The sequence below is a fragment of the Molothrus ater genome, chromosome 5 (assembly GCF_012460135.2).
Source record: "Molothrus ater isolate BHLD 08-10-18 breed brown headed cowbird chromosome 5, BPBGC_Mater_1.1, whole genome shotgun sequence".
In the NCBI taxonomy this organism is placed as follows: Eukaryota; Metazoa; Chordata; class Aves; order Passeriformes; family Icteridae; genus Molothrus; species Molothrus ater.
Window position 1 is genome coordinate 33,642,326 of NC_050482.2, and position 13,192 is coordinate 33,655,517.

Below are 13,192 nucleotides of genomic sequence, written 5' to 3' on the forward strand. Positions count from 1 at the left end.
TGCTGGCCTGCAGCTCGCTCCCCGCAGCCCCGTTCGCTGGAGCAGCTCAGAACTGGGTGCGACTTGACTGTGCCGGTGTGCAGGGCAGCTGGAGCAGCTGGAGCCTGGGCACGGAGCTCCTGCGCTGTCCTGCTCCCGCTGCAGCCAGTGATGCAGCACACCTGGCTGGAACCGCAGGCACCTATGTGTTGTGCAAGGTTTTGGTTAGAAAGACTGCATGTAGTGACCAGCATACGCTGCACCTCTAGATGGGGACGGGTGTCACACAGATGGCAACCCCAAATCTTCAGCTGCTTCTCTGTTGCCACTCCACTGGCCAGTCTGTGTCTTTCTAGTTTCCTTCCTCCAGGCTTCATTTTGTTGACAAATTTGTTTTGTTCTAGCCATATTATAGTGGTTTTAAGGCTTCAGCAGGCAACATAAGATCTTAAGGGTCTTAGTTTTAACACACATTCACAAAATATCCATTAATTTAAGTGAGAATGCTGAATTTACCACCTTTTGAAATACGTACTAAGAATTTACTGTAGTGTAAATAATTTACTCCATACTTTGTGAAAGTAAGTATAGTGGAAAATTATATTTAGTCTCTAATTTCTAAACTAAAACAGCAATATTCTTCTCTGGTGTAATATATTTTCCAGTCATGTGATGAAGAGAAGCATTTTTTTCAGCTGAGCTCACTTAAATTCAAAAGATAAATATATCACAATGACAAATTGCAAAATGCTATTCATACATTTAGGTAAAAATGGTTCCCTCATTTGTTTGTATTTCACATAAACTGCATTACTGTTATTTCCAAAGAAAATACAGTACAAAATAATTCTGATTAAGAATACAAGTATTGTTAATGGACCAAAGCAGAAATTTATCTTAGCTTGAGGGGGGGAGGGGGGGGAACATAGAAACTAAGTATACTGTCTTTGGGTGAAATTAATTCCAGCAGAAAATGATATCCTAATCTCCAGCCCAGGGCCCTATAAGGGTGGGACAAGAGTGGAGTTTTCTGCATCTGTTATATTCTGTTTAGGGAGGTTGAGAACCTCTCCACATAGGAAAGAGGTCTGAATTTACAGCACTGACAATCTGTTTTAAGACTTGTCCACAATGAGAAGTTGAAAGAAATTTGAGAGCAAATTTGCCCCACTCTTGTGACTCCATAGTGCATCTGGGAGGATGCCCAGCCTGCTGTGAGCATGAACTGGTTTATCTGATGGGCTGTGAGGTAGGGCACACTTGCTGGGCACAAAATCAGTCCATGCCTGTCTGTTTGGCACTTAAATGCATCCTCTACATTTGGAGTAACAGGCAAGAGTCAAACACCCACTGCAGCAGAGCTACTGATTTCAATTTTGTCCTGGAAGAGGCATTTCTCAGTTACCTCCTCTTAAGTTCCAGCCATACATTAGGACACTGTGACTTTTTGGAGTGTTTTGGTTAAAGCTGATGGTTTGGCAAATGATGCTTTTCCTGCATTTTCCTTGGATCACTTATTTATCCATATAACCTGCTGAAAACCCTACCGAGAACTTGCAGGTCTTCAGCAGGCAATGAGCTTTTGGTATAATGAGTTAGGACTTTCAGATGCTGCCTTAGTTTTGTCTCCATGCAGTTTATCATTGACTGACACAGTACGACTCAGGTCAAAGGATCTACACTTAGAATACAAGTAAAAATGAGTAAGTGTGCCAACAATAAACCTGATCTGTAAAATTATATAGCAACAAAAGTTGAATGAATGATATATTGGTAGAGTATCTATAGTAGAGTAACATGTTGGGATCAGAAATACTACTTATCACACATAGAAGGTAATGAACTGGAGGTCTATAATGTCAGTGCTCAATTATTTTTATTACTTTTATGTTATCAGTTCAGAAATCCCTTACGGAATTGGTATACCCTGATTTCTCTTTCCAAGCAATTCTAAACACCCTGTCTTGCTTCCAACACATATGCATGTTCTCTCTTTCTCACACACACACAAAAGATTCTGTAACAACAGGACCATTATAGAGAATGATCTAAAACATGTGGACTGCAGCCAATATTTAGATATGGTATAGTAAATTCTGGAAGGTATAAAAAGGAAATAACTGAACTCATTGCAGAGAAAAATGAGCCAGTCTTAAGTAGTTTTAATCACTGAGTTTCATATAAAGCCATATGCAATATTGAAGGGAAAAGGAATAGGGGTAAGGGAGAAGAGAAATCCAATTCCACTGGGATTTGGGATGGGAGTTGTTTAGCATTTTTGTAAGAACCCTTCAGGAGATTAACGAAAACCATTTGAGCAAACATATAAACATGTTTACCAAGCTGTATGACAACTCTGATCTGACAACCTTACCATGCATCCCCACAGATCAACTTGAGCTAAAGTGTAGTCAGTATGGAGCTGCTCCTTCCTTCCACAGACAGCTGTCACACCTGCTTTGCAGGCAGTTCAGTTACTGTGCCCACTCCCTTTGTCCAAAGGGATCTCTGGGAGCGAGAAACAGCCATCACAGCAGTTATCAGGAATGAAGGAAGAGTGAGCCACTTCCTTTCCCCTTTCTCAAAATACTCAGCTGTATCCAAGTTTCTGCCAAATCAGTTTTGTTCAGCATCCCAACACTCTGAGCTAAGCTCTAGTGCTCACCACTACAGCTGGGAGGCTATGGATTGTATCTCCTCTGGGGCTGCCCCTTTGCCATTTCCCTGGGTGGGTACGTGGAGCCTCTGTAGATATTCATAGGCACAAGCAGTTGCCCAGAATTCTGCAAATAGCTGTGTTCTGTATTTGCATAAGATGTCATGCATGAATTGAAACCTGCTTGTCATTAATCAGAGCTAGAGTTTTTCACTGAGATTTTTGCTGAGCTTAGGTTTCAACATTTTCACACTTGCAAACTGCACTTAAGTAAACCTGACTGCCAGCATCTGTCTGATAAATATTGGTTCAAAAGTGTAACAAATGCCAAACAACACTTCCATGTTTTAGTTAGTGTTGGACATGTATGTAGAAGAAGGATAGAGAAGGGCTTTTTAGAAGTATTAGTCTTACTCAGCAGAGGGCGAAACACCCATTTCACCAGCCTGTTTCATAACTGTTTCCTAAAGTACATGGAAATAAGTGGGACTGATTCTGCCAACTCTGCTTATTCAAAATAGAACTTTACTCCCTCAGAAATCAATTTGAGTCTTCATGGTGCTGCTCTGCACAAAAAAGGCTTTACTTTTTAAGCAGAAAAAAGCAAAATTCCTAGTGAACTGTAATTCCAGCCATAAATTAAAGAACTGGATCTGCATAAAGAAATTAAATCCAAAAACAAATGACAAAGTTTCCACACATGAAAGCACAAATTTTGAATTACTGAGTGCATGAATCAATGAAGAGACACTAACAGAAAACTGACTCTTCCAACACACATCTTCAAGTCCAGAGCTAGAAAGAACTAATGAGCAGAGGCATTTCTATGTGGGTGATAGGAACACTAGTTTGCTGAGACGAAGTACTGGGTACTTAATACACAAATGCAAAAAAGTACCTTCTGGTCTGAAAGAAATCCCATTATGAATGGCAACAGCATGGGTGCATAGCTGTTGAGGTGCAGTGGAAGCGTGTTTTGGCCCATTAGGTGGCTGTGTTGCATTTTGAAGCAGTTTCTAGGTTGGAGTATTGTTACCAAATAATCCCACGTGGACTGATTCCACTGCAGCTGCACCAGAGTTAGCAACAATGGGAACCTTAGTATAGACAGCTTTCAGTTCCAGCAGCCGTTTTCAGCACTGTATCAGTTAACCCTGCTCTGAGGAGGGTTAATTGACACAGTACTGCAAATGGCTGACTAGATGAAAACTCATATATTATGCCTCCCAACATCTCTAACAATTGTGCAGCTGCATTCATATTGGCAATGGTGGGAATTTGGAGGAGCGAAGAAATTCCCCAGTGCAGACAAAGCCTAAAAGTGAGCCTTAATATTCTTTTCTGGGTCTTTTTTGTCAGTCACAGTCATGCTTCCCTAAAACATTCTCAGAGCCATCTCCAGGTTGCTGATTATGAAGCAACAGCCACTGTTGGTCCCACCAGCTGGATGAAAAGAGTGGAAGAATGGTGATACAGCCTGGCCCATCTCATAGGTGCACTCAAGGTTCATGTGCCTGCTCTTCTCCTCTCTCTTCTATCCCGACAGGCAGCACATTCTAAAAGAACCAGAGAAAATCACAAATGAACTTTTCCCACAAATGCAGACAGTCTTTGCAAGATGTACTTCTCCTGCACTGCCTGGTTCTCTAGCAGCAGGGTATCAGGATTCCCAGGTCCCTGAGTACCCACTGTAGCCTTTAACTACATAAGTATCTTTGGCCTCTCTGGTTGGCCACAGAAGTGGAGTACCCACTCAAAATACAACCTTTCAGACATGGCAGCCTGTAGCCCTGGTAGGCCAAGGCTGTTCCTCTAAGGAGTTTTCTGAGGCAGTGCAGAGCTGTAAGCTTCTTGAAATACGGAGTCAAAAAAAATTCTTCTGAATTTTACCATCTGCTCTCCCATTCCTGGCAAGAGATCTCTTTCAAAGTTAAAAAATTGCTGCTTCCCCTGAGCTAAGGCCTTAAACTTACTAACACTGCCCCTTTTGAGTAGTTTGCACTCCAAGAGAACTAGGGTGGAGAAAACAGGACCTGCTAGAGTAGAACAGAGGGGTGTCCTGACTCTGCCCTCCTATGTATGTACACAGTGAGCAGGCATTATAAAGTTGGGGACATGCTTCCTATCACACATTTGGCATCACAGACCTTCAGTAGCACCTTGTAAAAAATAAAGAAGTTCTCTCCTTGTGTAAAAGCACTACCAGCTGAGACCATCTGAGCTCACAGACTGGTGGAGTTAGTTGTACTTATGTATGGGCTATGTTAGGTTGCTATCTATAAGTGACATCTCCCTGTGACCATACAGCATGGTTTCTTCTGCATCCCTCAGCTTTTGAGACAGGAAGTAGATGAAAAAGTGAGCAAGGGAAGCTATTTATTGCCGCTATTTATAATCTCCAAGGCCTATTTAACCTGTAATTTTCTGTCTTTCTAAAAGATACTTTCCTGCAACCTTGGTTCTGATGCAAAATTTTACTGCTGCTATTAGAATGCACAATTTAAAAAATCTCCTCTGGGAAGAGAGGCCAGTTAAACCTCTACAAGCCATCACATTGATTACAGAATAACAAATGGCCTCTTTATAAGTGTTCTGGGTTTGGTAGCAAAATCTGCACGTTATTTTTCATTGTCTTCTTATTTTCCGAGGAAATTCCTCTGATTTCTTTGGAAATGCCCTGAGTTTAAGACTCATGGAGACTAGAAATCAGGCCAGATTTTATGTATATAAATTTCCTATACTATTATGAATGGTTCCAGAAAACAAAAAAAATAAAACCACTGATAATTAATACTTCTGTTTATAGACCAAAGCTTAAATCCCAGACCAAAGCTGGTGGAAAGTATGTCATGTCTATTCCAGTGACTTTGCAGTAGTCCCTTTGATTAATTATAAAGTTGTATTCACTGGTGTTTGCGCTGAATATTGTGCAAATACAGCTATACTGTCAGAGAATGGATTGGAACAGTGGAAAGAACCACTACCACATCTGTTTTGGGAGGGAACCTGGAAAAAAACAAAGAGCTGTCTCTGGCTCCTCAGCTTCCATCATTCACTTGAGGAAGTCAGGCTTTCTGGGTTCTGGATGTCGTGTTGCTTACCTGGGTTAAGGTACTCTGTATGTAAATGACATAAGAACAAGTTTTCTGATGAGTCTAGTCAGCTCTGTATCCACAGAGTTGCCACAAGGCAATGTCAGTATCAAGGAACTGATTTATTGTCTAAGCACTTTTGGTTAAGGAGGGAATCAGGATAGTTTCAGATAAATGAAAGACCCATAGTTGTTTAGATACTGGATACTGATTCTTATGCTGGTGAATCTGTAGTCAGAAAGACCCAAACTCCGTTGTGCTGGGCACAGTGAAAGCATCAAGGCTTTTCTTGTCCAGAACAGCTTTAAAACAGTGAGCTTAGGAATACTGATCTCATGAGAAAATGATTTGCTTATGGCTGTATGTAAAAACTCTTTGAACTATATAGCATTTTTACTAGAACTGCTCAAGGGAAGACTAGTGGTACAATTAATAGCCCATATAGGATGATTCTGTAGAGACTGATGTTTTGGAGCAACAGGCTTTTACCAGTTGCATGTAACACTTTCTTTCAGAGAAATGGACACATGAATATGTTTTAAAGAGATGAATGGATGTTATAAAAGTTATGTGCTGCTGCACTTCAAACTAAAGACTCCACAAGCTCCACTTGGAATCCTGATCGCATACAGCAGCTTACTCTTTTGATGTACAGAATAGTTGTAGGGCTCTATGGACTTCTTCATGGTGTGATGGGAACCAAATATTTTACAAAATGCAGTGGGACTACAAGGCTTTTCTGATAGCTGTTAGATTGAACAGGTGGACTGTGTCTATCTTCCATAGCTGGTTGCTTTTGGGGATGGGAGTGAAGCAGGCTTTGGGATTCTTGTGATTGGATTAAGAACACTTGGGCAATATTTTCAGCCTTAAGAAGTGTTCTAGGATTACTCTTTCTTTAGCCCATCTGTCTGCAGTGTACTTTTTCTATTCCATAGAAAATAACTCAGCTGTCTCCTCAGCACAGTCCTTGCTGGTCAATGACAGCATGTGTTTGATTGTAGTAAGTTTCTGCCTGTTTCCTTATTATTTATCAGTAGACATCAGAATTTATAACGTGTCAAGAAAACTGGCTGTATTTCGATTGTTTGCATAAGGAGTGTTGCAGCAGTATCTCTGCCCTCTTCAGTATTATATACGACAATGCAACTTTTCCTTCTGAGCGCTCTCCTGCGCTTGTCCAGCCCCGAGTAGGGGCGAAAGGATGCCACCAGACAGTTACTACAGGGGTGGCTGTCAGCGAAGTGCAAGACCTTGTGGGAGGAGTGGGGCTGGAGGAAATGCCCAAGCTGCACATGAAGCCCAGGTGTGAACATTTTTTGGGGGGGACGCACAGACAGGGGGGTCCTCCCTGGCCATCTCCTTGTGGCCACCGTGGAGGGGCGCCTAACCATGGCTCGCACGGGAGGGACCGAACACCGGCGGAGGGAGCGGGCTGTGCTGGACATATCTGCCTACGGGCTCTGCGAAGAGGCGCAGCCTGCGGCCCCGCCATGCTCCTAGGAAGAACAATGTCGGGGCCGGGCTCTCCGCAAGGTCATTCCCCGTGCCGTCACCCTCCCGGCAGGACAGCTCCGACCCGCCGTCGGGTTATACCGCCCACATCTTACCGCGGCGGCGGCCGTCTCGCGAGGCGCCCAGCCGCGCCGCGATGGCAGCGCCCGCCCGGCGGCCCGCACCGCCGGCGAAGGAGCGGCGCTCCCGGCGGCCGGAGCGCGGCGGGCGCGTCCCGGGGCGGCTTCGGCCCGGCCGCCTTTGTTCGGCGGGGCGCGCACGTGCAGCGGCCGCGCAGCCCCGCGCGGTGGCGGCGGGCTGGTGCGGGGCGGCGAGCGGCGGGCCCGGCCTGGCCCTTTAAAGCCGCGGCGGCGGCGCGGCCGGGCCGGTGCGGGACACGTGAGGCGGCGGCGCGCTCTGCCGCCGCTGCCCCGGCTGCCGTGCTGCTCGTGTTTTATCTGGCCGACCGCCAGCCCCCCATCGCCGGGTTTTCGCTCTGCCTCCTCCTCCTCCTCTCTCTCTCTCTCTCTCTTTTTTTTTTCCCTACAGCCCCCTCCTGGTTTTTCCACCCACGGGTAAAGGTGGCTTTTCTTTTCTTTTCCTTCGTTTTTGTTGTTGGTTTGGGGTTTTTTTTCCTCCCTTAACCCTCATCCTAGTTTAGTCCGTGGGCAGGACTCGCATAATAATATTTCCAGTCCCAGGAGCTCGCATCACAGACACGAACCCAGGACCGCCCCCCCTCCCTTTTTTTTTTTCCCTCCCAATCTCCCAAATCGTTTTATTATTATTATTTTTAAATGATCGCTCCTTTTGCGCGCTGCTCCCGCTGCTGCCGAAATCCCCGTCTTCCCAGGGTGCATGCTTCTGGCAAGATTGTGCAGTGTTCTCAGTCCATTTTCAGTGTGTCTTATCTTAATTTGTCCTGATCCGATCTAAGCGCGATAGCCACCACTTGCTTTCAATTTGTAGGACTTTTTTTCCTCTTCTTGGTTTGCTCCCGACTACCCTCGGACTATTTCCCTCTCTCCTTTCATTTCCAGGGCTGCAATTTACTCTGCCTTTCCTCTTTTTTTTTTTTTTTTAACCTCTCCTCTTTTGAATTGCTTCATGTTACTAACCATTCCTAAATTGTAAGAGAGATTCATTCCCCCTCCTCTTCCACCACCACCAACACCACTACCACCATCACCTCCTCCTCCTCCTCCTCCCCTTCTCTTCTCTTCTCCTTTTTGGCAGCACCAGGACGTCCGGTGTGGTGGTGGCAGCGAGCAGCAAAAGCAGCAAGAGCTCGTTTTGATTCCCCCCCTTCAAGGTGCTTTGGAGAGACTGGTTTCAGGCTGAGCAGCAGAAGTCACGATGAGTGCACAAGGTGAGGGACCCGGTCAGCCTTCCACTGCTGCCCAGGAGCAACCTGCAACCGCAGAGCCTCAGAAGAGAGGACGAGGCAGACCCAGGAAACAACCACAAGTCAGTATCGTATAGATACGTAGAGCCGCAGATCTATAGTGTTATAGGCATGTACATGTACGTATTGTGCTGCAAGGAGTCCTGGCGACGGGGCGGGGGGGGGGGGGGGGGGGGGGGCTTTGTTGTGCGCTGCTCCCGGCGAGGTGGTGCAGAGGCGTAGCGAGGGGCTCCGGCGGGCGCCCCGGCGGGGGGACCCCGGAGCCCGGAGCGACGGGGCGCTGCGTGCCCGTGGCTGAACCGCAGAGCCTCCTCGGGACTTCCACTATTGTGCGGGGAGAGAGCTGGGGCTTTTCAATGTAAATGGGGAACATGGAGCAGCGCGGCTCCGACCAACCAGCGCTCGCTGGGTCATTTCGAGCTGATTTTGAAATTGCGAAAGCGAGGAACAGGGATCGGGGCTCTCCTGTCTCCCTCCTCTCTGAGCCCTCGCTATATCTCAATCTGTGTGCGCGCGTGTGTGCATGTGTCGGGTCCCACCGGGCGCTGCTGCCGCCTCCGATCTTGACCAGCCCAGCCCCTGAACTGCCCCTAGATGTTGGGGCTGGGGGAGAGGAGGGTGACTAGAGAGTCGCATAGGGTTTTTTTTCCGCCTTTCCCCCCCCCCCCCCCCCCCACCCCCGGATTCCCCCCCTTCCCTACCTCCCCCCTCGCCCCCCTCAGCTCATGGAGAGAGGTGCCCCCGTTGCCGATGGAGGTGGGGGAGGTAGCCGGAGTGGGCTTGCCCTGTATTTGCAACACCTTTTGCCTTTGCTCCGGCGCTTTCCCAAGGCAGGTCGAGGCGACGGGAACTCTGCCGTGTCTGGACGCGGGGAGCGTAGCCCTGTGCTCCTTTCCACCCACACCCACAGCCTCCACCTGGGCCCCGAAACGAGTGTGCTGGGCTCCCCTTTTTGACTTGCAAGATACGAATTCGCTCTAAGGTCGCTAGATGCGTGCGTTATTCCCACCCCCACCCCCCTTCCCTTCCTTTCCCGAAGTGCCATTGTCGCATCGCCCGGAGCTGCCCAGCCGCGCTCAGCCCCTACCGCCGGGCGAGGGGCCCGGGGGGAGCCCCCGCGCTCCGCAGCCCCTCCGCCGGCGCCGCCGAAGGAGGATTTTGCCTGCGGATGCAACCAATTAATCCCGCAGCTCGGCGGGGGCAACGCGGAGCCGCCCGCAGCCTTTTCCCTGCCTCCCTCGGAAGACACGATTGAGAAGCAGGGCTGTCCGTGGGGCTCATTTTAAAGCGAGCGTCCGCGGGCTTTAAACGTGTTTACTTCCCATTCATTTGGCATCAGCCCCACTGCCACGAGAGCCATCGAGGGGCTCGAAACACGGAGAGAGCTGAGCAGCAGAGCCCCGAGCCGGGGGAAACCCGGCTGCTTTGCTTCCTTCCCCTCCCCCGCCCCGATATGGTCCTGTAAATTTCACAGAAAGTACTTTTTTTGGGAAGCCATAAAAGCAGAGCCCCCCGTTCCCTCGCTCTGCCCCTGGTGACACTCACTCCCATCGGTCCGGTGACTGCGGGCTCTGTACCCCTTCTGCTTCAGCCCCTGATTGCCCTCGACCAGCCCCGGCAGCCAGCACCCACCGACCCTGCTGGCTTGTGCCCGGGCTTCTTTTTCTTTTTCTTTTTCTTTTTCTTTTCTTTTTCTTTTTCTTTTCTTTTCTTTTTCTTTTTCTTTTTCTTTTTCTTTTTCTTTTTCTTTTTCTTTTTCTTTTCTTTTTCTATATTCTATTTTCTTTTTTTTTCCCTAATTTTTTTTTCCTCCTGTAGCATTTAAATGTGTGGAAGTGAAAGAAAAACGCGTCTCCTTCAACGTGCACAGCCCAGATGTGCAGTGCCTGCGGGGCTCGCCACTGAGCTGCAGCACTTGGGGAGTCCCCTTGCCAGCCTCCCTTTAACCTACCCGGGAATTATGAAAGCTGAAGGGCTTTAAACTGGTTTAAGTTAACAAACTGCACTTAATTAGTTCTACTGCATCCTGCAATATGAATGAAATGTATAATATTCAAGACTAGAAGAGTTTTATAGTGTTTATGATTCACTGAATAAATATTTGGAATCTGAATTCTTAGTAATTCATACCCAGTTTTAAGGACTGGTTATTTACTGGCAGGCAAAGGAACTAGTTAAGAAAATAGCTATAATAGTCAGTGTCGACTCATTTTCGAGTTGGGGTTTTGTTTCACATTTTTCTTTGTCGAGTTTTTTTGGCTTATAAGTGTTCTATATGAAGAAACATTTAAATTTGCATGTTAATATGAATCAATTTTCTTTAGAATAGGTGTGACTATAATACCGACTGCAGAACAACAAAAACAAATTGCCCCCTTGAGAGAGTAGTCTCATCTTACTTTACAATATTCTGGTAGTTAACTTTTTCCCCTCAAAAAGCTTGTGCTAGAAACTACATGTGATAATTGTATCTTGCTATAATGCAATGCAATTGAAATTAAATGTGTAACTGTGTTATTTTTTTAATAACTGCTCTTATATGAGGGAAATCATAACCATCTTTAAAAAATGTGTTTCTGGTATAACTTATGTGTTAGAATATTCACACTTTCCCAAGTTTTTCTATGCAATTGCAAGAGAAGTTAAACTCATTTATTGTGCAAAATATATTTTTTCCTTTACCTGGAGTTGCTAAATTGTTTATGTTGTATTATTAATACTATGTTATTTAATGACACTGTTAATTCATATGTTTTAAGCAACTTCTCAGTTTAGTTTATCCTTTAGAACATCTGGGTTAGTTGTAGCCTCTTTGCCACAATAGCATGTTTTCCTGTATTTAGGAACCAACTGGTGAACCATCTCCTAAAAGACCAAGAGGAAGACCCAAAGGAAGCAAAAACAAGAGTCCCTCTAAAGCAGCTCAGAAGGTGAGATTAATAAAGAGAAAAAATTAGTAATGCTGTTTTTTTATCAACTGGTAGCAAAAAATCCAATAATTTAGGTTGTGAAGTGTGGGATTGGAACTCTTTTGATAATGGAAGCTACATAAAGCATGATTTTCACATTTTTAAAATTAGAATTACTATCAAGACCCTAAGTACAGAACTTATAAGGGCATCTTTTTTAGTAGTCTGCAGATTTGTGAAATAACAATTTCATGAGGAACCATGAGATGTCCTGTATCTAGTAAGGAAGTCAATGTTAAGGATATTATTTTCTTCATTAAGATTTTTGTAAGAGGAAGATTAATTTCTTGCCCACTTACAGTTGTTACTACTACAGACCAAATCTGTATATTAAAGCTAAGTGCTTTGTCAAACATAAGTTAATTAGGAGTAAATCCAATTATGTGTTGATGGAAATAAGTGCATATATTGAAATTTACAGCTTTAAAATGTGATGGTAAAGTAAACTTCCAGTTACAGTAAAAGCCTGTTATATCTTGTTTAGTAATCAGTTTCAAAGAGACTTTTACTGGAAGTGCTTTTAGTCTTCTGAACCACTGTTTCTGCTTGGTGATGGGACCAAACTTTATTCTTGTGGTTCTGATTGCCTTCAGCTACAGGAGAAGCTCCCTGAAGTCACTCCATTTAGTCCATGGATTTTACATCACAAATACAACATGAAAATTTGACTATATTTTATTTTAATTGGGGAAAGCACCCCATTAAAAAGCTGTGTTATCAAGGCAAATCATGCATACCCTTCTGTGGGAAATATTTTAGTGAAGGCAAATTTTGTGTATGAGCTTGAAAACAAATATGGGAGATTTGTTTATGTTTTTGGTTCTACAGCAGTTAGCACTTTACAGATACTAAATCACTAAAGCTTAAAAAATCTGGGAGTGAACTGTAGTGCTAAAGTGTATCGGTATCTTTTAAGGAGGTGCGTGACAAAACGTGTGGAAGGTATTTGTGTCCTCATCTAATTATGGTTCATTTTTCAGTATGCCTATGGTACTGACCATATTAAGCTTGATAGTTTTCAGTGTTATAAATTACTATAGCAACTACTGATAAATATTAAATCATTAAAAGGTGACTATGGTTTCATGTCTGTTTTGTTTAAAGTGTTTTCAACATTTGTTTGAGGTACTTTTCCAACTGTCTTTAAATTAAAAATTTTAGTTGGTTTTATTTTTTTTTCTTTATGGGCTGGGAAAAAAGCAGCATGTTTTGTCAAGAAATCCATGAATTAGTAAAAAATGCTTTACAGGTTTAGTATTAAAAATCTTTCAAAGCCATTCTGCAAGGTAATGTGCTTAAAATGTTGATTTTTTTTTTCTTTATACAGTAAAAGCATTCCTCAGATTCATGTTAAAATAGTTTATATGTCACTCTTCAAAAGAGAGGGAGAAGTTTTTTATTAGTCTAGCAAATCCAAATGTGAGCTTTAGTATTTTAAATATTACTCCTAGGAGTGTTGGCTTTCCTAGGAAAACATTTGTAGAAAGATAAAATTTTAAGTAATTTGTAGAAATGTTTTTAAAAGATGCCTCTGAAAGGAGTATTGCCATTATTTCATTTACATAAGTGATTTGGAAATGAGTATAAATAGAAAATA

The 13,192-nt window shown here is 44.4% G+C and overlaps 1 protein-coding gene across 1 annotated transcript in view; it reads left to right on the plus strand.

Annotated features, from left to right (window-relative positions):
• Positions 1-7,791: 7,791 nt before the first annotated feature.
• Positions 7,792-13,192, plus strand: part of HMGA2 (high mobility group AT-hook 2) — a 110,476-nt gene continuing 105,075 nt past the window's right edge. The window contains exons 1-2 of the mRNA XM_036401664.2: positions 7,792-8,688; positions 11,470-11,556. Coding sequence (XP_036257557.1) covers positions 8,578-8,688; positions 11,470-11,556 — 198 coding nt within the window. The 5' untranslated portion in view covers positions 7,792-8,577. The remainder of the gene's footprint in view (positions 8,689-11,469; positions 11,557-13,192) is intronic.